At 45.8% G+C, this 27,529-nt stretch overlaps 1 protein-coding gene across 1 annotated transcript in view; it reads left to right on the top strand.

The window, feature by feature from the left end:
- Positions 1-27,529, top strand: part of ELMO3 (engulfment and cell motility 3) — a 65,793-nt gene that overhangs the window by 28,405 nt on the left and 9,859 nt on the right. Inside the window, exons 6-18 of the mRNA XM_075577070.1 lie at positions 235-334; positions 675-826; positions 2,093-2,171; positions 5,088-5,138; positions 5,216-5,338; positions 9,537-9,665; positions 11,333-11,437; positions 13,209-13,317; positions 14,710-14,846; positions 18,455-18,618; positions 18,888-19,000; positions 19,571-19,675; positions 27,339-27,421. Of these exons, the coding sequence (XP_075433185.1) occupies positions 235-334; positions 675-826; positions 2,093-2,171; positions 5,088-5,138; positions 5,216-5,338; positions 9,537-9,665; positions 11,333-11,437; positions 13,209-13,317; positions 14,710-14,846; positions 18,455-18,618; positions 18,888-19,000; positions 19,571-19,675; positions 27,339-27,421 (1,450 nt within the window). The remainder of the gene's footprint in view (positions 1-234; positions 335-674; positions 827-2,092; positions 2,172-5,087; positions 5,139-5,215; positions 5,339-9,536; positions 9,666-11,332; positions 11,438-13,208; positions 13,318-14,709; positions 14,847-18,454; positions 18,619-18,887; positions 19,001-19,570; positions 19,676-27,338; positions 27,422-27,529) is intronic.

Here is a 27,529-nt window from a genome sequence, read left to right as displayed (position 1 = left end):
GCTCTCTTCTGGCAGGTTGCGAGAAGTCCAGGCTCATATTCAGACTCTCTCTGACTCATACTCTGCTAGTACTGAATATGAAAAGTCAGATGTCTATTGCCCTTGTTTTCTCTTTATATCACCCCTTTAGGACGCTCTCTCTTTATCTTGCTCTTTCCCTTTGCAATGTGGGAAAGGGGTGGTTTGGTTTCCCCCACTCGCAACAATCAGTGCCTTTCTCTGTCTCGTTCTCAGGTTGGGAGAAGTGATGTGTCACACACTGAGGTCTGTTTCAGAATTGATGGAGCATGGTTTTGTTTCCTGGGAGACATTCAGTCCGACTTTTATACACAAGGTGAGAAGAGTGGTGCTTGCTATTTAATATATCAGGGCTGCATGTCATCAGAGAGCCCCCTTCAGCAATACCACAATATCCTGACACTATTGGTGTCTCTGGATTGAATGTTTAAAAACTGAGCCCTCTGATTGGCTCAGGATGTCATAGAAACAGCCTCTCTCCACTTAACTGTCCAAACAGCCTCCGGAATGTTTCATTCACCCAGAGTTCATAGCGGGAGTTTAGCTGAAATTTTCATGTATATATTTGCATGTCTGAAACCCTAAATTATACGTTTGTTGCCGTCCATAGAATAAAAGTTATATTCTGTATATATCACAGACTTTGTTGCCCTCAGGTTGTAACGTTTGTGAACACGAATCTGATGGCTGCGGAGATCACACAGCTCTCGCTGGCTATTCTGGAGAGCATAGTACAGAGCAGTGCCAACCTTGGAGGGGTGGTTAAACAGGAGGTCACCCTTGACCGGTTATTGCTCCTCCTTCAGTTGTAAGTACAACCCTCCTGTGCAATCCCACCTATCCCAGGTGGTACAGAAATGTCTTCCTTGTAGTATGGTACAGTATTAGCTCCAGTGAGTGGTATGGTCCTACAGTCATGACTCCATACCTGGACCACTGGTGTAGTACTATCTATTAATACAATTGAAGCTCCATTGCTTTCTCCCAATGGTGCCATAATATACGTAAGGTGCAACAGTGATGAACACACATTGTTTCCTGTTTTGTCTTACAGCACTGACGCTTATGAACTGTATGGTTGGTATAGCCTAATTATAGAGAGCTGTATATTTGTAAATTATAATGTCCCTTTTAAGTCAATACTCCTCATTTCTGTATGTTGAATAATCATAAGATTTACAGTCCGCCATATTGTAAAGTAGGGTCTTGCTAATCTGCAGACCTATTCATGATGGGTTGGTGCATGACCAACCTTTTTTCACATAAACTGTACCTCCTGTTCCCGTCATTGGATATCCTAGATCCCAGCTTTAGTCGTCATTGTTCATATGGTGTCCGGTCCGCTCAACTCTTTCACTACAACTCTCAATCTTGAGGCAGTTAGCACTGGTTCCTCTCTCTGAGGTTCCTATGAAGTTATTGTTTCATACTTCTGCGTAGACAATGGCAGTATCAAAAAGTAATTAAACAAACTTGCATGAATAGTTTCTCTTGGTACCAGAATTATATATATGTATTTATATATTTCTGGTATCTATTAAAACTATTCATACAAGTTTCATTTTAATATACAGGTACGAAATTAAAGAACTAAAATATTTTTTTTCAATTACATTTGTTGGGTTAATTTTACAGAGGTATGTGAGTGCTAATTAGGTGTTATTTACTTTTTCTACCCTCTTTGTTGTTGGGGCAAAATAACCTTCAAACAGGCTCACTTTCCCCTATCTAGTATTCCAGTCTCCCCACCGGGTGGGACAATACCTGCACCAGTAGACCCTCCAATATAATGTTGCAATATAATGGTACATATCCCCACAAAACTTGGTAAAAATAAAAAAATCAAAATGTTGCGTTTGGTATCTCTAAACCATTTCCATTAATTAGATTATAATTCCATTTTCCAAATTTCTGCTCAGATGCTACCGTGCAGACTAGAAGGTCATTAATGTACTTCAAATATTCCACTCCAGCCGTGGCTTACATAAATACATCTGAAGTGCCATTGGAAAGAACTTCGTAATTAGCTGGTGTCGGAACAACACCAAGTGATTACTATTCCTGTTTCCTGCAGGCCAAACCAGGAGATGCAGATCAAAGTTATGGCTCTTATAGTTGCGCTGCTGCAGAAAGTGGGGGACAGCGAGAGAGAGGTAAGAGAGCGAATTGGTAAGAGTAGAAAGAGGAGGTTCATTAAGGTTAGGAGTGGGGAGAGGTAAGAGGGTCTTATGTGGTTACAACAGACGACAGAGAAGCCCAATGCTACATCCAACATGACAAAAATACACAGTAAAATACTTATATATTCTCTTGAAAAAGGGTAATTTAGTTTAACCCTTTGGCCAAAGCGTTGTAAGCTTGCGAGCCACGACAAGGCAGACCCTGTTCGCAAGTCCTAACACTACCAGATAAAATACTAATATACCTCTATTAGGATTAAAATTCTCATTTACCTCTAATAGGAGGGAGACAGACCACATTGGATCTATATCTCAGCTGTTGGAGGTTAGTGGCTCCTCCTTCCCAGGTTTTAAGCCCGCCCCTCCCCACTTCCCAAGTTGGAATATCTACTGGATATAGATCCAATGTGGTCGTTCTCCCTTCTAATAGAGGTAAATGAGAATTTTAATCCTAATAGAGGTATATTAGTATTTTATCTGGTAGTGTTAGGACTTGCGAACAGGGTCTGCCTTGTCGTGGCTCGCAAGCTTACAACGCTTTGGCCAAAAGGTTAAACTACAGGTAAATGACCCTGTTTCAAGAGAATATATAAGTATTTTACTGTGTATTTTTGTCATGTTGGATGTAGCAATGGGCTTCTCTGTCGTCTGTTGTATACATATGCCACGCTCAATAGCTCTCCTTTTTGACACTTATATACATATACTGTATATTTTGTGGGGGCTCAGGGGTTCCCAAAAAGAGCTTGCTGGGGTTTTGTGTGTTTCTTATGTGGTTACTACACACACTTCATTTGAAATATTATACTAAATGACCTAGATGGTAAGATCTTTGTGTAACCCCTCGTTATTATCCTTAGACTGACGCCTATCTGCTAAGGCAGGGGCACAAGTCCTACAGGTGCGACCACGAGTATTCCTAAACTTGCCTTGGAAATTCTGGGGCAATATCCAGGTAATGCTGCCAACATTTCAGTGAAAGTTCTGAAGATAGACTAATGGCCCATCGGATTAATACAGCGGGGGTCCCTGGCAGTCCCATTCAAACTGAATGGGACTGCCTGGGACCCCTGCTGTGTTAATCTGATGGGCCATTAGTTTTTCTGCAGAAAAGTCACAGAAAATGTTGCAGCATTACTGGGGTATTGTTGGTGATTGCCCCAGATTATCCAAGGCAAGTTTAGGAATACTCGTGGTCGCACCTGTAGGACTTGTACTCACTTTTTTGAGATATATAGAATAAAAAAGGTTGAGAAAGGTGCAAGTTCTTCTTATTAGTTTCAAATTGTGGCCAAGTCATTATCAAACTCTAGATTCTTTGAGAATATAGATTCCCAGTGGGATTGCACGCCGTCAAAACTTGGAGACCAAGTTAGGTTACAAAGTTACAATCAATTACAATCAACAACACAACTAAAAAAAAAAAAGTACAAAGTCCTCCTATGCATTTCTCTGGAGTACCTCAGGGATCGGTACTGGGACCCCTGCTTTTTAACTTGTTTATTAATGACCTTGAGGTTGGTATCGAGAGCAAAGTCTCCATCTTTGCTGTGATACTAAATTGTGTAAGGTAATAGAATCAGAGCAGGATGTAATTTCTCTTCAGAAGGACTTGGAGAGACTGGAAACGTGGGCAGGTAAATGGCAGATGAGGTTTAATACAGATAAATGTAAGGTTATGCATTTGGGATACAAGAATAAAAAGGCGACATACAAATTAAATGGGGATATATTGGGGAATCCTTGATGGAGAAGGATTTAGGAGTGCTTGTAGACAGCAGGCTTAGCAATAGTGCCCAATGTCATGCAGTAGCTGCAAAGGCAAACAAGATCTTATCTTGCATCAAACGGGCAATGGATGGAAGGGAAGTAAACATAATTATGCCCCTTTACAAAGCATTAGTAAGACCACACCTTGAATATGGAGTACAATTTTGGGCACCAATCCTAAGAAAAGACATTATGGAACTAGAGAGAATGCAGAGAAGAGCCACCAAATTAATAAAGGGGTTCGATATTCTAACTTATGAGGAGAGGCTAGCTAAATTAGATTTATTTACATTACAAAAGAGGCGTCTAAGAGGGGATATGATAACTATATACAAATATATTCAGGGACAATACAAAAGAACTATTCATCCCACGGGCAGTACAAAGGACTCGGGGCCATCCCTTAAGGTTGGAGGAAAGGAGATTTCACCAGCAACAAAGGAAAGGGTTCTTTACAGTTAGGGCAGTTAAAATGTGGAATTCATTACCCAAGGAGACAGTGATGGCAGATACAATAGATTTGTTCAAAAAAAGGTTGTACATCTTTTTAGATGGGAAAGGTATACAGGGATATACCAAATAAGTATACATGGGAAGGATGTTGATCCCGGGATTAATCCGATTGCCAATTCTTGGAGTCAGGAAGGAATTAATTTTTCCCCTTAAAGGGGTTTTTTGTTTGCCTTCTTCTGGATCAATAAGTACGGATATAGGATAAAGTATCTGTTGTCTAAATTTAGCATAGGTTGAACTTGATGGACGGAAGTCTTTTTTCAACCTCATCTACTATGTAACTATGTAACTATGTAACTATGTAAGAGGTCCGTAGAACTTGCAACACAAGATATCACCCAAAATAGAAAACAAATGGAGAAATTATTATGTGATTTCTCATTTGATTGCCAGTACCCAGAATCCATCGGCAGCTTAAACACTGTAAGACTTGGAAATGGGGGGAATGGAGCAGGTTTGGGCGCGTTGTGGCAGACAGGCAGATATATTAATGGGTTCTCAAACTTGCGGTTACTACAGTGAGAAACAAGCCATGCATTAAGACATGTGAACAGGCTTTAGTGACTTCTGCTTCAATGGGTGTTGCGTCTCCCTCTTTTCTCTCAGGCCATGTTTGATTATCTTTGGAAGAAGAATATGCGGCAATTTATTCACAAGGTGAGAGACCCTCTGACACATGGCAATGGTAACCACCTCAGCTCTGGTTATTAACCGCTAACTGTTGACTCCTGCAGCACATCATCCACGGCTGGCCGGTCCTGGGGGACGAGATGAGCCATTACCTGTATGTGCTGCAGTGCCTGAGCCTGGGGCTGCTGGAGCTGCGTATGAGGAGCTGCATGGATGCCGGCAATGCTGTGAGTAATACACATACGCAACATATTAGGGGCCATACCACACTGTCCTTTGCCATAAGACTAAAGATGGGCATTGTTTGGGGGGCGCATTTGGATCGGCCGGTTTGGTCCATGGATTTCCGCGAATCAGTCTCAAAAAGGCAAATCCGCATTTCTTGATCCTTTTCTCGTATTTTAGCGAGCAATTTGATATTGGTGGCCGGACTGTTAATCTTTGGGGGGAGTAGGGGGGGGGGGGTGTGTATCACTCTCCACGGATGATTCATTGTGTGGATTTTGAACAGTTCGGTCATCACGGATTGTGGAATCCGCGGATCGAAGTTTTAAAACTCCGGACGGATTGTGTCCAACGGGGGATTTGGATTGAACCGCGCGGATTGTTTAGCGCCCAATCCGCAGACGGATTTTGGTGTAAAAAAAAAATCTGAGGAAATTCCGGGAAACGGATTTGGACTGGTTCGCCCATCTGTCCATAAGACCCTTTCTGGAGCTCGAAGACACCTAACATCCCATCTACTTAAATCAACTTGAATCAACCCCAACACATCATATGACATACACCTGTTACACACGTTGCCCTGCATTTAAAAAAATACATCTCAGAATCTATGGATTTGATCAAAATTGCAGTTGTACCAATGAGACTCTATGGGATTTAGGCATTAAACAGCAATACGTGCATTCCTGGGTAAAAACGCATGTTTTGTGTACGTATTTGCATCTTGCTGTATCTATTAAGTTATTATCGCCCGTACAAAACTGTACAACAGCAGCGCTTTTGATGGAATTTGGGTCCGGCTGGGCAATTGTATGCAGTACCTAAATCATTTAAATCTATTTCAGGTGTGTTCACAGGTATCCCACAATGTTAAGTCTCAGTCTCTCTCTTTCTCTCTCTTTCTCTAGCATATCCCATTAGACAGGATTCACAGAAACTCCATAAGGGGCACTCAGGGTGGGTAAAAAAGTACATCAAATGTATTAAATATGCAATTGATGGTAAAACTATCAAGACAAACTATAATTAAAACACTAAAAAACATGTAAGTGGGCCGTCTCCAAAGTTATTGTCACAACAGTAATGTAAATGAAATGCTGTATCTCAGGTAATTCTTTACCTCTATCCAGCTGGCTGTGCAGATATCCCATTTTCTCAGGAGAGGTCATTCATTAACCCCTCCTAGACTTTGGGGATTATTGTGAGGTTGTAGTACCTTTAGCATTATCTGAGGTGCTTTTTTGTCACTTGACACCCTATTAGTATATCTTCATGTAGGGTGAGATACAGCATTTCATTTACATTACTGTTGTGACAATAACTTTGGAGACGGTCCACCTACATGTTTTTTAGTGTTTTAATTATAGTTTGTCTTGATAGTTTTACCATCAATTGCATATTTAATACATTTGATATACTTTTTTACCCACCCTGAGTGCCCGTTATGGAGTTTCTGTGAATCCTGTCTAAAGGGATATGCTCCTTTTCTCTTTTGTTGATATTATTATCTATTTACTCCAGGGAGCACACTTGTATTAAATAAGTCAGGGTGTGGTTTTATTATCATTTTGGTAGTAGTGCTGTTCTCAGCCCTTTGTTCCCCCTCTTCTGTGTGTAATTGTTTCTCAGTTAGCTGCAAACAAAATAATAACTCTGCCATGTGGAAACCTCCCTGAGGGACAATCTGCACAGGATAACATTTGACACAACCTTTGAGTGCAGAGTTGATATCTAGAACCTTCTTTAGAATCTTCGGACATCTGCACTTAGCTATTTAACACTTTCGCTGCCAGTGGTCTGAACCACATTGCAGGGCAATACATTGCCGCCCCGGCGGCAGTGACAGGGTTATTAGAGTATCCCATTCTATGGGTGAGGATTCTCATTTTGGTTATTACTGTGCTTGGAAGCTGGGGCAGCATATAAATCACCATAGTTGACTGGTCATAGCTGCTGCCTTAACCTCGATGGCCGCGCTTATAGTGCCGACAGCGGCGCAACGGTGATGTCACGCTGCGGTCGCTGGAAAAGTCAAATTGAAATGACTTCCAGCGATTGCGACCAAGCCGTCGCATCGCGCTTACTATAAGCGCACGCGACGGCGTCAATGCATTTGTGTCGCCGTCACTATAAGCGCGGCCTACGATGTGTAACATTGTTGCAATGAGATTCAATGTGGACAGCTGACTGGTCCAATATACCTAGATTTTGCAAAGGCTTTTGATGCTGTTGACCACGCTATTATAAGCTCCAGTACTCTGGTATTGGACCACATGCTCTAAACTGGTTGAACTCTTTATTTATCAGGAAGATCCCAACATGCGTCTATCTCAGGTTCCAACTCTAACCACTTGGATATTACCTGTGGGGTCTCCCAAGGCTCTATTCTGGGGCCCTTACTTTTTTCTTTCTTTATAAATGACCTACCCACAGTTAACCACTTCTTTGCCTACGTACAGTATGCTGCTGATTCCATCCTGTTTGCAGGCAGTCCCATCCTCTCTGACCTTGAACATGTACTGTACTACAATCTGATTTTTCAAAGGTTGAAAACTGGATCACCCGAAACAAACTGTTTTTAAACACTGACAAAACAGTAACTATGGTGTTTGGGACAAAGGCTGCATTTTGTAAGCTTCCCATGGCAGAGCTACTGATTAGAACCAGCTCTAACATTAATCTTGCCTCAGTTACATGCAGAAAATATTTTGGTATGTGGCTTGACTCCAATGTAACATTTGGTTTGTATATTGACAAACCGACATCCACAATCTATTCCAAACTGGGTGTGCTTTGTAGAACTAAATCCTGCTTAAGCCCATTGGTCAGAAAGCGCTTTGCACAGAAGATGCCACAGTAAGTGTAAAGTAGAAGTGTGCATTTATTTTGAAAATAATGATGCTATAAAATCACCAATGACTTGTTGGTAAGTAGACAAATGAAGCAAACATTTAGTAAATAAATTCTATAAATTTAAACAATTTGGGCTGTTCCCATGCCCTCTATACTAATACTATACTATACTAAACACAAGGATGCTTATAGAGAAACCCATGCTCAAGGTGAAAGTGTTCCTGCTACAGAAGTGGGAGGAGTGGATACCGGTCTCTGATAACGGTGCAGAAACCAACGGCAAAGGGATCCAGAATTTATAGGCTAAGAGTATACGGCAAATACAGATCCCACTTGTGAGCACTTTCACATGTCTCAAACCGTTCTGCAGCCCTGCCTTTCCCCATTATCTCTTAGCATACAGTGCTTCCACTGCAGCCAGGGATTCTGGGTAATGACATGCAAATGAGCACACAGTGTCATTTCTTGCTTCTAATCCATTTTAACATGGGATCCCTATAAGCGTATGCCTGCTGTTTTACACAGCTTTTCAGCACAGCCTGGGTTACAGAAGTGAATAGTCAGTAACTCTTACTCACAGACAGCTGTTTTGACCTTTTGAGTCTCTTAAGTGTGAGTTTGGTTATACTTGCTCTGCAATGTGAAGTTGGAATAGGTTTCAGCCACACATTATATAAGTTATCGTGGTTAAAAAAGAACCAAAAACCATCCACGGTACAGTGTACAGCAAATACAAATATCACGCGTGAGCACATACATGTCAGACAGGTCTGTAACCCTGCTTTTCACTATTATCTCTTAGCATACAATGTTTCCACTGCAGCCAGGAATTGTGGGTAATGACATGCAAATGAGCACTCGCAGTGTCACCTTTTTACTTCATGTCCATTTTAACATGGGACCCCTATAAACGTATGCCTTCCAGCAGGGCCGGCGCCGGGGTTTCATGCGCCCTAGGCGAAACTTCAAATGTGCGCCCCAAAAATAGTGGCGTAGCTATCGGGGCTGCAGGGGGTGCGATCACACCCCAGCGCGACGCAAAATAAAAATAATAGGGAGCCAAAATACCGGACAAATTTTTTTTTAAATAATTTAAAAAAAAGATAAATAAAAAATAATATGAGGAAAAAATAATAATAATGATAATTATTAATGCCCCCCTAGGACCTTTGCGCCCTGGGCAACCGCTTAGGTTCGCCTAATGGACGGGCAGCCCTGCCTGCCAGGCTAAGAGTAGAACACAGCTGTGATAAGTTAGCATTGTTCAGTCAGGACTGAAATGTTTATTCCTGGACAATAAATGGGACTTTTATTGTAATGCATTCTCTGACTGTGACACACTTACAGGAGCAGCGGCAGCATCTGCAGTCCCTGCGTCTCACAGCCTTCACCAATGAGGGTGAAGAAGGAGGTCACATGTCCTCAGAAAGACGTCACTCGCTGTGTGCCAAGGAGTTCCGCAAGCTTGGCTTCAACGTGAGTACGAGCCCTTCCCTTGCACCCCCTGGCAAGCCTCAGATTATCATCATTAATATTGCTCTGTGTCATACTGTATTACCACAAGTGTTGTTCCTAGTGTCATTTTGCGATGTCACTTGGGGGGCTATGAATAAAGCGTTTGCTATAAGTGATTTTGTAGTAAAACACACACACAAACAAGAATAGGAAGTCGGTGCGTCTCTGTGCCGTCTGTGCATACAACCAATATGTTGCAAGCGTTTTTGAAACCCAATTAAAAACACAATCACAAAGATATACAGTATAGATATAGATAGGTTATATATATGTGTTTCATATGTGTTTCATGTGCCTAATTTTGGTGGATCTGGCTTTGTTCCCATCTGGCTTTATTCCAGAGCTCTGGAATAGGGAAGCATGCTTTAAACTGGTTTCAGTCCTACCTATCAGGTAGATCCCAACATGTGTCCATCTCAGGCTCTAACTCCAACCCCCTGGATATCGCCTGTGGTGTCCCGCAAGGCTCTGTTCTGGGGCCCCTACTCTTCTCAGTGTTCATTAATGATCTTCCCATAGCTTGTAAGGAAGCCTCAATACACATGTATGCAGATGACACAATCCTATATGCACACAGCCATAGCCTCTCCGACCTTCAACACATACTTCAGTCTGACTTTTTGATACTCGAAAACTGGATTTCCCAAAACAAACTGTTTTTAAACACTGACAAGACTGTAACAATGGTATTTGGGACCAAGACTAAATTTTTAAAGCTTCCAGCGACTGAGCTCCACATTAGAACCAACGCTAACACCACCCTAACTCCTGTTACTAGTTTTAAATACCTGGGCATATGGTTTCACTCCCACTTAACATTCAGGATGCACATTGATACCCTGACAACCAAAACCTATGCCAAACTAGGGGTACTTTACAGAAACAAATCCTCCCTAAGTCTCCTGGTCAGAAAACGTATCGCACAGCAGATGCTAAAGCCAATTATTGACTATGGAGACATAGTATATGGCTCGGCAACTCAATCCCACCTTAGCAAACTTGACACCCTCTACAATTCAATTTGTTGTTTTGTTCTTCAATGCAACTATAACACACATCATTACGAAATACTCAAAGTACTAGATTGGTCATCACTCGAGTCTAGGCGCAAAGTTCACCTTTCCTGTCTTGCCTTCAAATACTTTCTGGGCAAGCTACCCACCTATCTGAACAAGCTCCTCACCCCTACACACTTATCATCTGAGATCTGACTCCAAAAGACTGTTCATGGTCTCAAGGCTCAACAAAGTATCCGGCCGCTCCTCCTTCTCTTACCGTGCACCCCAAAACTGGAACAACCTACCGGAGACTCTCACATCCACCACCAGTTTAAGTTCTTTCAAAACTAAGGCTCTCACATTTTAATCTAGTCTGTAACTGTTTCATACGCCCATAATATATATTATCTTTAACTGTGCATGCAATGTCTTGTATATAATGTATACCCTGCTCATTTATGTAACTGTATTTGTAACCATGTATTTTTTGTCATATTAACTATGCCCAGGACATACTTGAAAACGAGAGGTAACTCTCAATGTATTACTTCCTGGTAAAACATTTTTATAAATAAAAAAATATATAAATAAATCTTAAATCCAGAACATTTATCTCCCTTCTCCACACAGAATAATGGGAGCCCGTGGCAGGATCTGTGCCTGACGCCCCCTGGACTGCTAGCTCTGGATAATATGGTGTATTTCTCAACACGGTGGCCCAACGCGTACAGCAGGGTGAGTGGTGGAGAGAAGGGGGTGATATGGTCATAGAGTAGAAAAGGCAGTAGGGAACCTAAGGGTGTGGAGATTTGAAAGAATGAGGCATAAGAATGTTAAGGGAAGTCAACAGTTGACTATGGTCAAGTGTGTAAACGAGCAGATAGTCCGGGTTATTTTCGGGTAGCTATGTTGGGGTTTAGTGTCACAAACTATATGCATCAAACATGCATGTACTGATGGTATTTAATGTAGGAATCTTAACATAAAACAGAAATCCATTTGATGTTTTTCCTGTTTGATTTTTTCCATTATTAGTGGAGGGTGTTGAGGGCTTAGGGTCCCCCAGTCCTTTAGCTGAGGATCACTAGATTATTAGTCTAGCCATCCGGAATATTTTGTATGATTGGCAAAAATGTCATTATGAATAGACTAGGTCATTATTGTTTGGTTTACTGGCAGGATATTGCGAAACGGCCATGTTTGTTAAATTCTCCAGGACTGGGTGGTTTCCCAATGTATGACAACTGTGAATTGCTGCTTCAAACCGTTCAGTGCCAAATGTATGTAGCACACTGTTTCACTAGTGGGGCTGCCGACAGGAGGGGACAGCCAGGATAAATGGCCCGGGCCCGGTTTGTCTGGGGGGCCCTGCTGGCCTGGACAGGAATTTGGGCCTAACTTCCAACAATGTCAGCAACTGGGTGAGCCTGTCTCTTCCTCTGCAGGTAGGCCCATGTGGTCTTGTGCCCTCCTCTGGACTCTCCCCTCTGTTCTGGCACTCCCTTTCCCCAGGTCCTATACATATTCCTAACCTCACAGTCCCTATCCCTACTCCCCACTTCCTAGGCCCATATGTATTCCCCCCCCCCCTCCTAGGCCCATACCTATTCCACCCCCCCCCTCCGCAGGCCCATGCCTACTTCACCCCCCCCCCTCCAAGTCCATACCTGGCCCCACCCCCCTAGGCCCATACCTGCTTTTACCCCGAGGCCCATACCTACTTCCACTCACATGGCCCATACCTATTCTCCCCACCCTCCCCCCAGGCCCATGCCTGCTCCCACCAGGCACATGCTATCCCTCCATTACCTTCTTTCCCCCCATAGCTCCTTCTCCCACCCCATATCTCCTTCTCTGCCCTCCATACCTTCTCCCCACCCCAATACCTTCTCTTCCCAATACCTTCTTCCTCTTCCCTTCCCCCCCCCCCCCAATACGTTATTCTATCCCCCAATCCAGGCCCATACCTCCCCTCCTGCCAGTGTTTCCCCAGTGCACTGAAGGGTTAAGAGGAGGGGGCCCTGCTCCTTTCTTGTGTCCTGGGCACCAAGATTTCAGTTGGCAGCCCAGGTCACCAGACATTTGTGCCACTGCCGTCATGGCGCCATTATTGCTGCAATCACACGACTTTGATTCTTCAATCGCATTCCCAGTAAATCACTGCAGCAATCGGCCTCCAGAACGCAACTGAATTACAGGCCATTTCCAGGGCATTATCAGGGCCGTGTGCGCGCAAGGTCATGTGCCATTCTCAGAATAGCAATAAGGCACTGAAAGGGCTCAATAGAGATTAAACAGCCTGATTTGTGACAAGGAAGATATAGATTAACCTGTGCATTGCTGGCCCTTGTGGCAGCCAAAGTGTGAACAATGTGAATTTCTTCTGCGACCATGTTGTGGTTGGAATTGGTCTCTCAGGGTAATGAGGGAAGTCGGGTTCGAGAAGGGCTGGCACAGTAAACCACATTCAGTAAGACATGGCGGCTGACATTTGATTTCTCCTCAGTTTGTGCTGGAGAACAGCAGCCGCGAGGATAAACATGCCTGTCCATTTGCTCGGAGTAGCATCCAGCTCAGCCTGATCCTGTGTGAGATTCTGCGGGTCGGGGAACCTGGTGCGTCCATGTGTCTGGCGCTCAGCGCATCAATGTCTGTCTCTGTGCCACATTACAGAACTTCACTCTACATCATTCTCTGTCTTTGCTCTACTGACTGGTAGTATATAAAACACAACTCGAAGTCTGTGAGTAATTCTCTTGAGCAGTGGAAGAGAAACAGTATGAGATGTTCAGCTCATAACATATGGTTTATATTTAAAGTTAGTGTAGGGCCTGTATTTGGGGATCTTCATGTTACTTAGCTTTTAATGTGTTGACAGAATTTCGTTGGAGTGACTAAAACCATCTACCATACATCAAAGATAGAATATCCATGAGTGTATTTGTCACAGCTCTTCATTCATTCATTCCATTGCCACATGTCATACAGTGATTAAACTGTATGCATGGATTCGGGGACATGCAAATGACTATCCAGTGGGCATGTTACCATTAGCTTCCCATTCAATTGGTACATGGGCTCCTAAAGTGTTCACACAAAGACATAGGAGAAGGAATTACAGAATCAGTGATCCTACTTCGAAAACAGCTGTTTGGTCCTTTTGGATTTATCGGTTTAAGCTTGGCCACTGATTCTATATTGTAAACAAGTTAGCAATGGTTGCAAATCTTGCAACTTTGTCACCCACCCGCGGCTGGCAAGATTGGTAATTCACCTATGGGAATATATGTATTGGCACAAATAGAATAGGATATCTAGTGTGGTAGCATAAAAGGAGAGAGTCCTGTTTCTCTATTATTATGTGGAGAGAGTGTCCACTTTAATACCATTCTCTCACCTTTATAGTGCTAACACTGAGCTGTTCTACTTGTAGTGTGAACTTGTGCAAAGACAAATGGCAGAAAACGCACAATGTTTGTCCTGAAAACTGCGTTCCACCGAGTCTGTTTAGTGCCGAGATGTTAGCATAGATATTTGTTATTAACTAGTTCAGGGACGGCTAACTCCAGTCCTCAAGGGCCACCAACAGGTCATGTTATCAGGATATCCCTGCTTCAGCACAGGCGGTGCAGATATTCTGAGTATCCTGTGCTGAAGCAGGGATATCCTGAAAACCTGACCGGTTGGTGGCCCTTGAGGACTGGAGTTGGCAACCCCTGCACTAGGGCAAGACCTGTTTTTATTACTACCAACTGCTTTCCATTTTTAAGCAAATTTGCATTGCTAATCCTGCAGATTAATGGACAGGCTGCATTGTTTAAAGGTAAACATCACTATATTCGGACAGTTTGGCCAACTGTGCATGATATCTTTATGCTTCAATATTTGCCTCTGTTATAATCTGTCTCCGTTCTTTTCCCGTCACTGTGCATCTCTGTGTTACTCTTACATCTGCGAGCATCACTGGGACTCTTTTGATGCTTCTCTCTTGCTGTCCTTCGTTGCAGCCTCAGAGACGGGGCAGAATTTCCTGCCTTTGTTTTATGCACAAGATCACTGTCTGCAGGAGATCTTCTGCGTGTGCATCCAGCTGCTCAACAAGACGTGGAAGGAAATGAGAGCCACTCAGGAGGACTTTGACAAGGTGAAATCCACAGACTTTTAACACTATTACCATTGTTGATGTCTTATGGCGGCAGGGGTGGCAAGCTCCAGTCCTCAAGGGCACCAATAGGTCAGGTTTTAAGGATATCCCTTCTTCAGCACAGGTGGCCACTGATTGAGCTACCTGTGCTGAAGCAGTGATATCCTTAAAAACTGACCCGTTGTTGATCCTTGAGGACTGGAGTTGGCCACGTCTGTCTTATTGCATAGCACCACATAGCAGGGGGTTACAAGAAACTGGTAAACCATCAGCTACGGGAAGGCGGATTAACAGGAAACCGGATATGATGTAGCATCCAGACTACCCACTACAGCGGGTTAAACCCTACTCGGGCAGTGCTGTATTTCTGGATTAAAAACCCCTTACAAATACCAAAAAGAAAAACCAAAAGTAAACACTGAGAACTCTGATCCTCCCTGACCCGTACACTGAACTCCAAATATAAAATGGCAATAATATATACAGTAGCATGTAAAATGAATCATTTATCAAAAACAAATAATATTAAAAATACACATGCCCATTGGTTGGTGTTTGCCACTGCAAAAAAGCAACATAACCAAGGACACACAGTTCATACAAAAACTTGCATATCAATTCATCAAAAAAGTTAAAAGACTTGGTGGGCATTAACCTACATCAGGGTTTCCCAAACTTTTTTTTCCGTGACCCGGTTATTTTTTAACTTCTTTTTCGTGACCCACTAAAATTTTTATCGCCTATAGGGCCTGCACAGACACACACACAGCCACTGATATACACACACACACAGCCACTGATACACACACACACACACAGCCACTGACACACGCAGCCACTGACACACACACTGATACACACACAGAGCCACTGACACACACACCCAGCCACTGACACACACGCAGCCACACAGACACTGCTACACACACACACTGATACACACACACTGATACACACACAGAGACACCGCTACACACACAGAGACACTGCTACACACACACACACAAACACTGATACACACACAGACACTGATACACACACACTTATACTGATACACACAGACACACACACACACACACTGATACACACACACACACACTCGCTCTCCCCTATACGCACACAGACACAAACAGGGGGCCCAGGGACACTTGGGTGGGTGGGAGGGTTGCCCAGGGACACTTGGGTGGGTGGGAGGGTTGCCCAGGGACACTTGGGTGGGTGGGAGGGGGCCCAGGGACACTTGGGTGGGTGGGAGGGAGGGGGCTTAGGGACACTTAGGGGGCCCAGGGACACCTCTCGGGGGCCCAGGGACACTTGGGTGGGTGGGAGGTCGGGGGCCCAGGGACACTTGGGTGGGTGGGAGGGGGCCCAGGGACACTTGGGTGGGTGGGAGGGAGGGGGCCCAGGGACACTTTTTGGGGGCCCAGGGACACTTGGGTGGGAGGGAGGGGGCCCAGGGACACTTGGGTGGGAGGGAGGTGGCCCAGGGACACTTGGGTGGGTGGGAGGGGGCCCAGGGACACTTGCCCAGGGACACTTTGGCCCAGAGACACTTGGGTGGGTGGGAGGGGGCCCAGGGAGGGAGGCAGTGACTGGGTGGGGTGACTTACCTTGCCGCCGGATGCTTTCCCCTGCTGCCCCCGATATCCCCTGCTGCCCGGGACGGGAGGTGGGCTTGGGGCACGGGAGGTGGGCTCGGGAGGGGGTGCCACGGGAGGTGAGCTCGGGAAGCTGGCCACGGGGGGAAGCGGGCCGCAGTAGGAGCTTGTACTTCCACCCTGCCCCATGTAACGTGTGGGCCGCAGAGGAGCTGGTCCTTCCTCCTCCGTCCCACGTTGGGAGCGGGGGGGAGGAAGGGAGCGGGGGGGAGGAAGGGAGCGGGGGGGGAGGAACGGAGTGGGGGGGGGGGAGGAAGGGAGCGGGCCCTGCTTGCCCTGCGCAAGCGCGCAGAACCGCGGGGGGAATCGCCGCCATTATTTTTTTTTAAACTTGAGCGGGGGGGACGGGAGACACCGCGCGGCCATCCTTGCTGCGACCCGGCAATTTTGGTGCCGTGGCCCAGTGCCGGGTCACAACCCACCATTTGGGAAACGCTGACCTACATCATTTAACTGTACTGAAAGTGTCCATAACTGTGGGCAGCAATAGTCGTTGTGTCTCTCAAAAGGTACTTCAACACGTAATTCACTTTGAGGACACAACCTCAAAATCCTATAGACGTGTACAGTATATAGGTTTTAGTTCCTTACTTGTGCAGAGGAATAATTGTGAGGAAATATAGATCCGAACGGTATATTCATCCATCCACAAGTAAAGGGTTACCATGTCCGGAGTGGGGAGCTGTGTTGCTTACCACAGTTACCACAGTCATTGGCCACATACCAGATTAGTAAAGGCTCCTTCTCCACTTTCGAGGTAATGGGGAAGGGAAGGCTGTTCTATATTTCAAGGCTTAATTGGTCCTGGTGCTGCATTACCGGTTCCATCGGGGTTGCCCCGCTGGACCAGTGCTGCGGCTCCCCAGCAGTAGCGGCCCCCCATGCAGCAGCTAGCGGTCACTGTCTGCCATACTCTCCCTCCTCCTGTCGGTGCCAGGATCTAACTTCTGCACGACCGGAGAAGGGAGCAACAGTGTCCCCTGACTGGCGCAGGTCTGCTCCTCACCCCTTCTCTGAGTGGTTCTCACTCCTTGTGGGGAAGCGAAGTGCGTGTGTTGAAGTTTGTATGGGGGAGGGGAAGAGAGAGGGCTCGTCTGTGTTGGCTAATCGTGACAGAGGGCATGACGGAGGCGTTGAGAGAAGGAAGACGGGAATTACGAACCGGCCAATGAGAACAGCGTCTACTGTTTCTCCTGTTCCCAGTGCCGGCGCGCTATCTCTTGAGGAGATATGCGCCTTTCTGTCTGGGCAGACAATGGCCCTGCTTACCAGATAGGAAAACTACCCACCCCCACTCTCTATTGTCCACAACCTTCTTGTGGTCCCAGCTGAACCCATATTCCTGGGCGTGCAGACTGGGTAAGTGTTTTACCAGTCTAGCATGCCCAGGAAACACGGAATACAAAGTTATACACTCAAACATTTCAACCATACTAAAGGTTACAACCAGTTTCCACATACATTTTTGGCCAGATGAGCCACAATAGGATGAATATATTGGGCTACCCTGCAGACGATGGGGAAATAGCTGGGCTTTACCTTTCATTGGAAGAGCCACATTGCCCCTACCGTCACATTGAGGATGGTGTTATACAGTAGTAGAATATGTGGGGCAGAAATGTGAATTCAAGACATGAGCTGAGCTGTTTCAAGGTTTATTAATAAGCCAGTAGGAAGCCTCAACAGACGATGTTGCAGGAGATTTTAACTCTCTCCTGGAGGGGACTGGAACGCATGACTTACTCCACCTCCTTTCCGGTGAACGCCATCTCCCCCTAGCAAATGAGAATTTATAGTATGACGTACTCTCTGACATAGCGCCCCCCTAGATTACCAACTGCCATGATGTACATCAAGGCGCACTCAAAGCGTTAAAGTGTCTTTATGAAAGGTCAGGGTGTATGGGAGCAGGTATTGGGCACTGTGATGTATTCCCTCCCTGTTTCGCAGGTGATGCACGTGCTGAAGGAACAGATCTCCCGCAGTCTTGCTTTTGCTCACACATCTCTGGAGTTTTTCCGGACAAGGATCTTCTCAATGAACTACAGTGAGATCCTTAAACTGCGGCAGGCGGAGAGGCAGATTCAGGAGGATGCACTTTCGCCACCTGTCATGTGAGTGGGGGAGACTCACGTGAGGTAGATGAAAGCAAAGAACTCTGGGCAATGGGCAGATAGAAAAGGCTGAGTATGCAGCAGATAGTCACACACAGAGTGCAGAAGACAGACAGATATATAACGGACACACCGGTCAGATGGGCAAAAAGATATGACCAGGCATAAGGAAAGCAACAACAGAGATAAACAAAGAGGGACAGAATAGAGGCTGAAGAGAAAGCAGAAAGATGTTCCTCACACTCCTCCTCCTTCCTGCGTTGATTTAGGGAGCTGAGACAGCAGCTGAAGCCAGAGCTTCTGAATCTGATCAGACAGCAGAGACTCCACTATCTGTGTGAGGGCACCAAGTTCCGCAAGATCAGCACCCGCCGTCGACAGGGTGAAGAGCACACACCCATATATTACCTTCCCTCTCCGAGACCTAGGACTTCAGCTTCTTCTCTCTGTGACACTGGCAACTCCCATCCCCTCTTTGTAACCCTATCCCCCATCTTCTCTGTGACCCTGACATCTACTTGCCCTCTGTGACCCTGACATTAACCCCCCACCCCCAGTCTTTCTGACTGCTATCTCATCTCCTCTCTAAATCACTCTGAGACCTCAACCTTCTCTTTTGTTTCTGTCAACGCTCCCATTTTTTATTTATTTTTACAAAGTATTTCCACCAGCCTCTTCTGACTTTGTTCTTACCTCTCTGTAGACCAGATACAATCCCAATGTTCACCTCTGTCACCCTGTTATCCCTATTTCACTACATGTCTTCTCTTTCTATCCCTGATTTACCTGCTTCACTCTCACCCTGTTACCCTTCCCCTCCTCTCTGTTTTCCTGTATCCCACTAATACCTGCCCCGTCATCATCTCTAGAACACCTAGTTCCTGGCCCCTACTCTCTGCCCCACGGGTATCACCTAGGCCCTTTCTCCTCTTACGAATTCCTCCTATTGCAGACAAGGTATGGTTCTGCCGCCTCGCGCCCAATCACAAAGTGCTACATTACGGAGACCTGGAAGATAACATTGAAAATCCTCCAATCGAAATGCTCCAAGAGAAAAGTGAGTCCAAAGTGAAGCTGAGACAGCACTTGAGTTATCCAGGCAGAAGGTGTGACTGTCTCTCTCACAAGCTCTGTCTTTCACACACATTCTGATATCTATCACATTCTGTATTCGATCTTCTCCCATGTACACAACAATAATGTTCTAGCAATCACACATCATGTCACATGGGAACAATTGTTTCATCTTGCCCACAATCTATTCATAGCATCACTTTGACTGTGTAACTTTGAGTCAATGGGGCAGATTCACAAAGCATTGAAAAGTGGTTTCGTTGGCGATAAATGCTCTTATAGCGTGACACTGTCTGATCTGCCATTCACAAAGCAGTGATAACAGTGCAGTATCACGCTACAATGGCTTTTTATCACCCATAAACAGCCACAGACAAAGAAGTTGTCCGATAGGCCAAAAAAAGGCAAAAGTGCAATTTTTTGCCAGTAACAGCTATTCACAAAGCTGTGATAAGTTTATCTGTGTATAAAAGCTCGCAATATTTTTGCAGCAGCTAAAGACTGGCGCATGACCCACAGGGTCATGTGACGTGACCCCGCTGCGTAATTTGCTGGCCGTTGCCATGGCGATGTGGCATCACATGAAGTCATGTCACATGATGCCACAGCGTCATTTGATGCCGGCAAAAGAGTTAAGGGGGGCACGAGCATGGAGGGCAGCAGGCAGGGGGGCACAGCTCAAATAGTAATTAAGGGGTTAACCTACCCGGGGACACCACCCCCGCTACCCATTGATTGGCTCAGTGTTAAAGCATGTCCATTTAATATGGGCTTGCTTTGCCACTATAGCAATAAATGGGGAACAAAAAAACAAACAGGCCCAAATAAAACATATTGCATAGAAAAATAAACATATTACATAGAAAAATAAACACATTACAAATGACAATAAACAAATTGATTAGCACAGTGGTACATGATGCCCATATAATATGGGCATGATTTAACACTATCACAGTCAATGGTTAACCTAAAAAATAAACAACCACCAACAATATAAAATTCAATCAAAACAATCACCAAATAAACAACAATAAAAAAGCAAGCACAAAAAATACCAGAAATCAATTAAGCAAATACCAAATAAGCAACAGAATTAAAAATCAAAACACCAAAAAAAGAAAAGAAAACACCAAATAACCACCATTATTAAAAAGCAAAAGACCAAAAATAAACCACAATTAAAAAGCAAACAAACAAAAAAATAACAGAAAGAAAAAAAAATTGAAAACACAACAAAAAATCCCATAATTAAAAATCAAAACACAAAAGAAATAGCAGAAATAATTCAAAGCAAACAACTAAAATACATGTAAAAGAAATTAAAGCAAGCATTTGCCAAACAATGCATTGCTTGTCACTGTATGTATGTATAGCCCTAAAGGGGCATACATAAATACTTTGGCAATCAGTGGGCAATGAAAAAAATACAAATAAAAAAATACAATTGAATTAATAATCCTATAATTAAAGGGGTATTATTAACATTGACTAACTGAAAAGAGATTTCCAACATTTCAAAATCAGATTGAGATAGGGTCTCACATCAGTGTACAGCAAAAAGTACAGGCAAAGGGTTTGCTAGAGCAACATAGGGTTCTGTTCCCGGACAAGCCGGGCAGAACACATATCACAGATAACCCAGTGTTCACTGGTGATCAGAGACCTCTGCATAAACATGCTTACAGAGTATCCGCAGAGGTAAAGGGTAGCATAGAGAGGGAGGTAGAAGAGATCCTGGCCCTAGGAGTAATTGTACCGTCCCAGAGCCCTTGGGCTTGCCCAGTAGTCCTAGTACCTAAAAAGGACGGGACCACCCGGTTCTGTGTGGACTACCGGCAGCTCAATGTGAGAACGGTATCAGATGTGTATCCCATGCCCAGCATGGACGAGCTGTTAGATGAGCTGGCGGGGGCAAAGTATCTAACTACCATGGATCTGTCCAAAGGGTAATGGCAGATCCCTCTGACCCCGGAGGCTAGGGAGAAGTCGGCATTCATTACTCCAAGTGGCCTTTATGAGTTTTTGATGATGCCATTTGGGATGAAGAATGCCCCGGCTACCTTCCAAAGCCTGGTCAATAGGTTCCTGGTAATCACTGCAACAGGAGCCAGCTCTGGCGTAAAAACACATGTAACATGCCCCAGATCATTGCCAAGAAAGACCTCAGCATCTAACCCGGGCAATGCCCCCACCTCCCCCATGCCACTACCGGCACCCCAGTCAAGAAAGACCCAGGCAACCTGGATGGACCGCGGTCCACCATCTGGCATGGTCACTTGCATCCCGGTGCCCGAGAGCAAATCCTCTGACCGGACCATATCAGGTCGGACCAGGTTAACAGTGGCACCGGAGTCGAGCAAGCCAGCCGCTTGGCGATCTCCGATGGTCAAGTTGCACAGATGCTTCTGCCGGACATCATTGGATTGCAGCCCAAACGGCGTAATCTAATGTCCCACGATCTCCACTGCTAGTCCACAGGTGGCAAGGGTAGATTCGTCCGTTGCAGCCCCTCGCTGGGCTAGTTGGATGGCTACCCTTGGCTCCTCTGTGTGTGCCAGTCGCACATGGGCGACCGGTCTCGCAGCTGGAGAGCATTGCCCCTGCTGGGGTCCATTGGACCTCGGACGGTCCGGACAGTCTCGCTTGATGTGGCCAGTTTTCTTGCACTGGCAGCACCTCCTTTCATGCCTGAAGTTTGCAGCTTTGGGTGCACTTCCATCTGCTCCAGGTTTGCTCTTCCACTGTGGGGTGCTTTTGGCCATATCATGGTTAGCCCCTTTCTTTCTCAACAATGCCCGGCTGGTATCGAACTCATCAGCCATTTGTGCAGCTTCCACATAAGTCTTTGGCTTGCGGTCAAAGACCCATTCTCTCACATCCGAGGGGCACTGCTGCAAAAATTGCTCTTCATCAAGTCCAGAAATAAGTGGTACTTGGTAGCACCATACCCCTCCACTTACTGGGTCCCATGCAAAACCAGGCAGGAGGCAAACAGCATGTAAGACTCCCGGTGGCACATTTCCTCTGAACTGAACATTCCACTGTAAGCTTCTGGGGTGAGGGCATACTGGGTGAACAGGAGGGCTACATGTCCATAGTCATTGCCATCCTCATCGGGGATTGCCTGGAGTGTCTCCTTGGCCACGCCAGACAATAACGGGTTAAGCCGTAAAACACAGTCCCGTTCTGGCACCCAGTATCTTTGACACTGGGCCTCGAAGTTCCTCAAAAACACGTCAATTTTATCTGTGACATCCATGAATTTTGCAAAGCTGTGGTGGTCCACTCGGGGGGGCGGCTTGCTCCCCGTTAATAAGGTGGGAGTGGGGGGCTGATGTCCCTTGTGCGGCTGCAAGCAGCCAGACCCTTTCGTGCAGGGTCATCCCCTCTCCCCATGAAGCAAGGAGTGCGGAGATTCCAGGTGTGGCAAGTCCGTTAGACGGTGGGGCTACCACGGCCGCACTCCCTCGAACTCGTCCCCCAGCAAGACCCATGCTGGCACCCACTCCCTCCCCATGTCCTTCCTCCACCACCGGGACTGGAATAACCTTCTGCACCCCTGGCTGAAATGTGACCACTGCAACTACAGCTGAGGTTACATCCCCCTCTAGTGAAGCAATATTTGCTTCGTGAGATTCTAAGTCCTCTTCCAGTAATGTCTTTGACCGACCATCTGTCGGCAACCCGTAGCTCTCACATCGGGCAACAATCTTGGCTCAGTCCCAGGACCGGTACCGACCTGACCGCTTGTCCATGTTCACCTGCTGGCACTAAGCTAAGTGACAGAGAGAACCCGTGTTTGCCATGCTTTGTAAAACGTGTGTACGTTACGCTTGTTTTGGGAGCTCGCAACCTTCGAGTTCCCCTCTATGTTATGAGATTCTGCAGGATTGTATAACATAGGCTCAACTGATCCCACCGCTGCCACGAGTTAATATAGAAACCTGTCACGGGAGACCAGGTTCATTAACACCTTTTATACCGGGATCATATGATTGAGCAAAACAAGGAGGTAAAATAAATTGTAATTTATTCCAGGAAAAGACATACACACAATGGATCACAATATGTAAGAGAAATACACACTTACTGGGGATCAGGGCTAGCAAACTAAACTTTCCTAGTCCAAATGGCTACAAAATGAAGTCTGTACGAGTCCTTTCCAATGACCGGGAGGTACTCACAAAAGTCCTGGAACTCAATAAGGCATGCAGTTCCAACCATGACCGCTAAGTTCCGTTTTCAGAACATGGCCCCTGAAAAGGGGGATTTAGATAATACCTTCAATTTCCTGAAGCTGGTTCACGTCTATTTCTCTCAGAGCATCTTTTTGGGATCTTCAATTTTCCGCTGATGGTTTGGCGCTTAGAATCTGAGGTCTTGATTGGCTGCAAGGTTTCTTATAGGTTTTGGAATCCCATTCACAATCAGCGCGTGGGAATTTCTCTGCCAGCCTATCACCGATTTGCCAGTACTCCGAAGCCGGACGGGTACCGATTTCAATTCTGCTAAGGGGCATGTGCCAACCTGGCACCTCTGCCTCTTAGAATATCGAACCCCCCGCTGTGCCAGGCGCCTCAACGTCTGGGGCTGGGCAAATGGTGACCGGATAGCCCTTTGTTATACCAGGGCGTTGGTACTTGAGTGTAACTCCCGTACCCTGCCTGTTCCAACACCTTGGCATCCCTGAGGCTTTCAAGTTCAGGACCTGAGCAGACACAGTGGCACCAAGCCTGGTGGCCATCTGGTGTCTTGGAACCCGGGACTTGGAAATCCCACAGTTCATACTGCACCGACACACTTTATTCGAGCAAATACCCGGTATGTACCTGGCAGATACCTGGAATGCGCCACTCCTAACCTCTGACAAGCCCCGTTGCATTTGCCTTCCCAGCCTGGGTTCATGCCTGGCTGATGGGCGGCTGATCTGTTAAATGATAATGATTAGGATTTAATAGGCTGCAATGCTTCGCGTGTCTACCAGATGGCATAAATTCATGAATTGTAATGCAGTTTATATATATATACTGTGCAGTATTGCAGCCAGCGGGAATAAAATGCTTCAATCCCTGCTTGGAAAATAACTCAATGCACTCGGGCAGAAAACAGTCACAAACCTCAATACACCCGGGTATACCCGAATTCGTGGGACTAGCCAAGCTCGAATAAAGTGTGTCGCCAGTGTATACAGGTTACAAGCATATATATACCTATTAAATATAATCCTTTAATAAAATATACTTTTACATTGTATCATGTGCTAAAAATGTCTATGTCCCCCTTTCTGGTGTCAGGGATAGAATAAGAAGATTTACCCTCTACCCTTATTAGCCTTATCCCTGACACACTGTAGAAACCTGACTTTACATTTGGCACTGTAACGCTGTGGTCACCACAAACAAGGCGGGACCCCGGGACTGAGGTGAGGATGGGTATAAACGCCACCTACAGCCACTGGCACACGTCTGGAGTGTAGATTGGTCGAGGTAGCCGGGTCGGGGTTGGAGAGGTAAGATTCATCGTTATACTTGCCAAGGTCAGAGTATGAGAGGTCCGGATCGTTGAAGGTACTATTAGCCGTAGTTGGGGTTGGAGAATGGAGAGTAGTCGTTGTCCGAGTGCCAAGGTCAAGGTTGGAGAGATGCAGAGGGTCAGAGGTAGCCGGGGTCAGAATTCCAGAGGCGCGGAGTCCAAGAGCAATGCCGGGTCGGTACACGGAGCAAGGTTCAGCAAGGCAAGGCACGACTGTGGAGGCAAAGAACAGGAAAGCACAAGGGAACATGAATCTATGCTCAGCCAAAGTGCCAGTGGCACAGCTGAGCATATATACGCAGGACTGTCCAATCCTATGGAGAGGCGGAGCGGGGGCACGGCCTCAGCGGAAGCAGTGATTGGGCTAGGTGCAGGAGACAGCTGAATGTGCTGGTGTTGATTAGTTCTGTTGCCACGGAGCTTGGGCACGTAGGACACGCGTCACACACGTGTCACTTGTGTGCGTCACGCGCCGCTGATGCATGGCACAATCCAGAGGCGGGGCCTTCCCACGCAGTACCTGGTGACATCTCTGGTGCACGCATGCGCGCTGTGTGGCCTCTGAACGATGTTCCCTTGAAAGGAGCCCCGCGCGTGAACGGAGGTAGGGCGGGAGCGCGCCGTAGGGGGCGTGACTCCCGAATCCTTACAGGCACACAAATAAAAACCTCACAGCTTTATCACATAGCTGGAGCACCCCCGAACCCCTATACCAGGGTCAGGGTGACTTGGGCATGAGCTGTGCATCCCCCTCTTATACTAGGGATCCCTGTACCTTTCTGGGGATACCTTCATCCCTTATGACCTTTTTGGTCTGTGCTGAAGCAGGGACTCCTGGCGGTGAGTCGCAAGAACGTTTCCAGGGTAGGATTTTAACCGGAGCACTGTGCTTCAATGTATCTGAGAATCTTACCTGATTCTCAGGTACAGCTTTGGGGTATTCCGTAACTCGAGGACCCCGCTACATTGCCACAATCTGCAAAGACTTTCTCCGCAAAACCCACCCTGAACCTCATAGCCTAGCAATCTCTGCGTGCTGGCACTCCTGGAAAGGCACAACACAAAAATTCTTCATTGTCGCATAATTTACACACAGTCACAGTAATGCATATACGACAGTCAGGTCCAAGACCTGACACTCTAGGACCCCAAAACACGGATCAGGGGCAACCAAGGGGGCTTAACCTTTATTATTGAGCCTGGTTACCCCCTCACCGTCACAGACAGTTCCGCCCGTCCCTAGCTACGTGATGCCTAGAATATAATGAAATGTAACTGTGCGGCCATTTTGTATCTTGTATTTGCATCAAGATAATCCGCCATGTACGAATTGGAGCAAACATTTCAGGCTAACCATTTCTCTTACGTGTAGGAAACTCTTTCTTCCATTTGACCCAACCGTAAACAAAAAGGGAAGCAACGCTTCAAAACAAACACTTAAACCTTTCTGTACGTGTAAACATCAACCACTTCATTTAAAAAAAAATGTTTTTATTAGGGACTAAGAAATCTTTTCATTTCGATATACAGACAAGTTTTCCATTTTTTTTTAAATCCCATAATGCAGGTGTTAAAACGGGTCCATGTAGTTTAAACGTAGTAAGTACATACAGTAGGCTATTAACCCTTCCCGTGTCGGAATGCCAGGTAAGGGCCATAGGACTCAAATGCAGCGGGCGTTCCAGCTCTCCAAAGGTTAATTCCATTCAGTAGTAAATGGAACGGCGCATTTAACCGTTAAATGCGTGTCGATAGATTTGAACAGATTACATTTGAAAACATGGTAAGGAAAGTGCTTTAAAGAAATGTACGTGTGAAAAGTCCACAATCTATGGGAACAGAGGAATACAGCACATAATATCGCTCAAACATGACCGTAGTCAATATATTGTAAGTCTACAATCTTATTCAATTTGATAGGGCCAAATCTTTTATAGTAAATAGCTCATATATTGGAAAGGGTCCTTGTTGTTATTGTAATAACACGTTCTTAACCCTTTGCAGTCAGAGGGGCTGTGACGCATTGCTTTGCAGACCCCTCTGGCAGTGAAGGGGTTAAAAATAAACACACACACACACACACACACACACACTGTCTCTCTCTCCCTCAGTTCCAGTCGCTGACATTAAGTGTGTGCTTACGGGAAAGGATTGTCCTCATATGAAGGAAAAAGGCTCCGGCAAACTGAACAAGGTGAGATGGGTGGAGGATCCTGGAGGGTGAGATGGGTGGAGGATCCTGGAGGGGTCTGTGGCTGTGTGTGAGCTTCCCGGAGTGTGCTGGAGAGGGGTAAGTCCGGCG

This window comes from Ascaphus truei, chromosome 19, assembly GCF_040206685.1.
Source record: "Ascaphus truei isolate aAscTru1 chromosome 19, aAscTru1.hap1, whole genome shotgun sequence".
Taxonomy (NCBI): Eukaryota; Metazoa; Chordata; class Amphibia; order Anura; family Ascaphidae; genus Ascaphus; species Ascaphus truei.
This window is presented reverse-complemented; position numbering and strand designations above follow the sequence as displayed.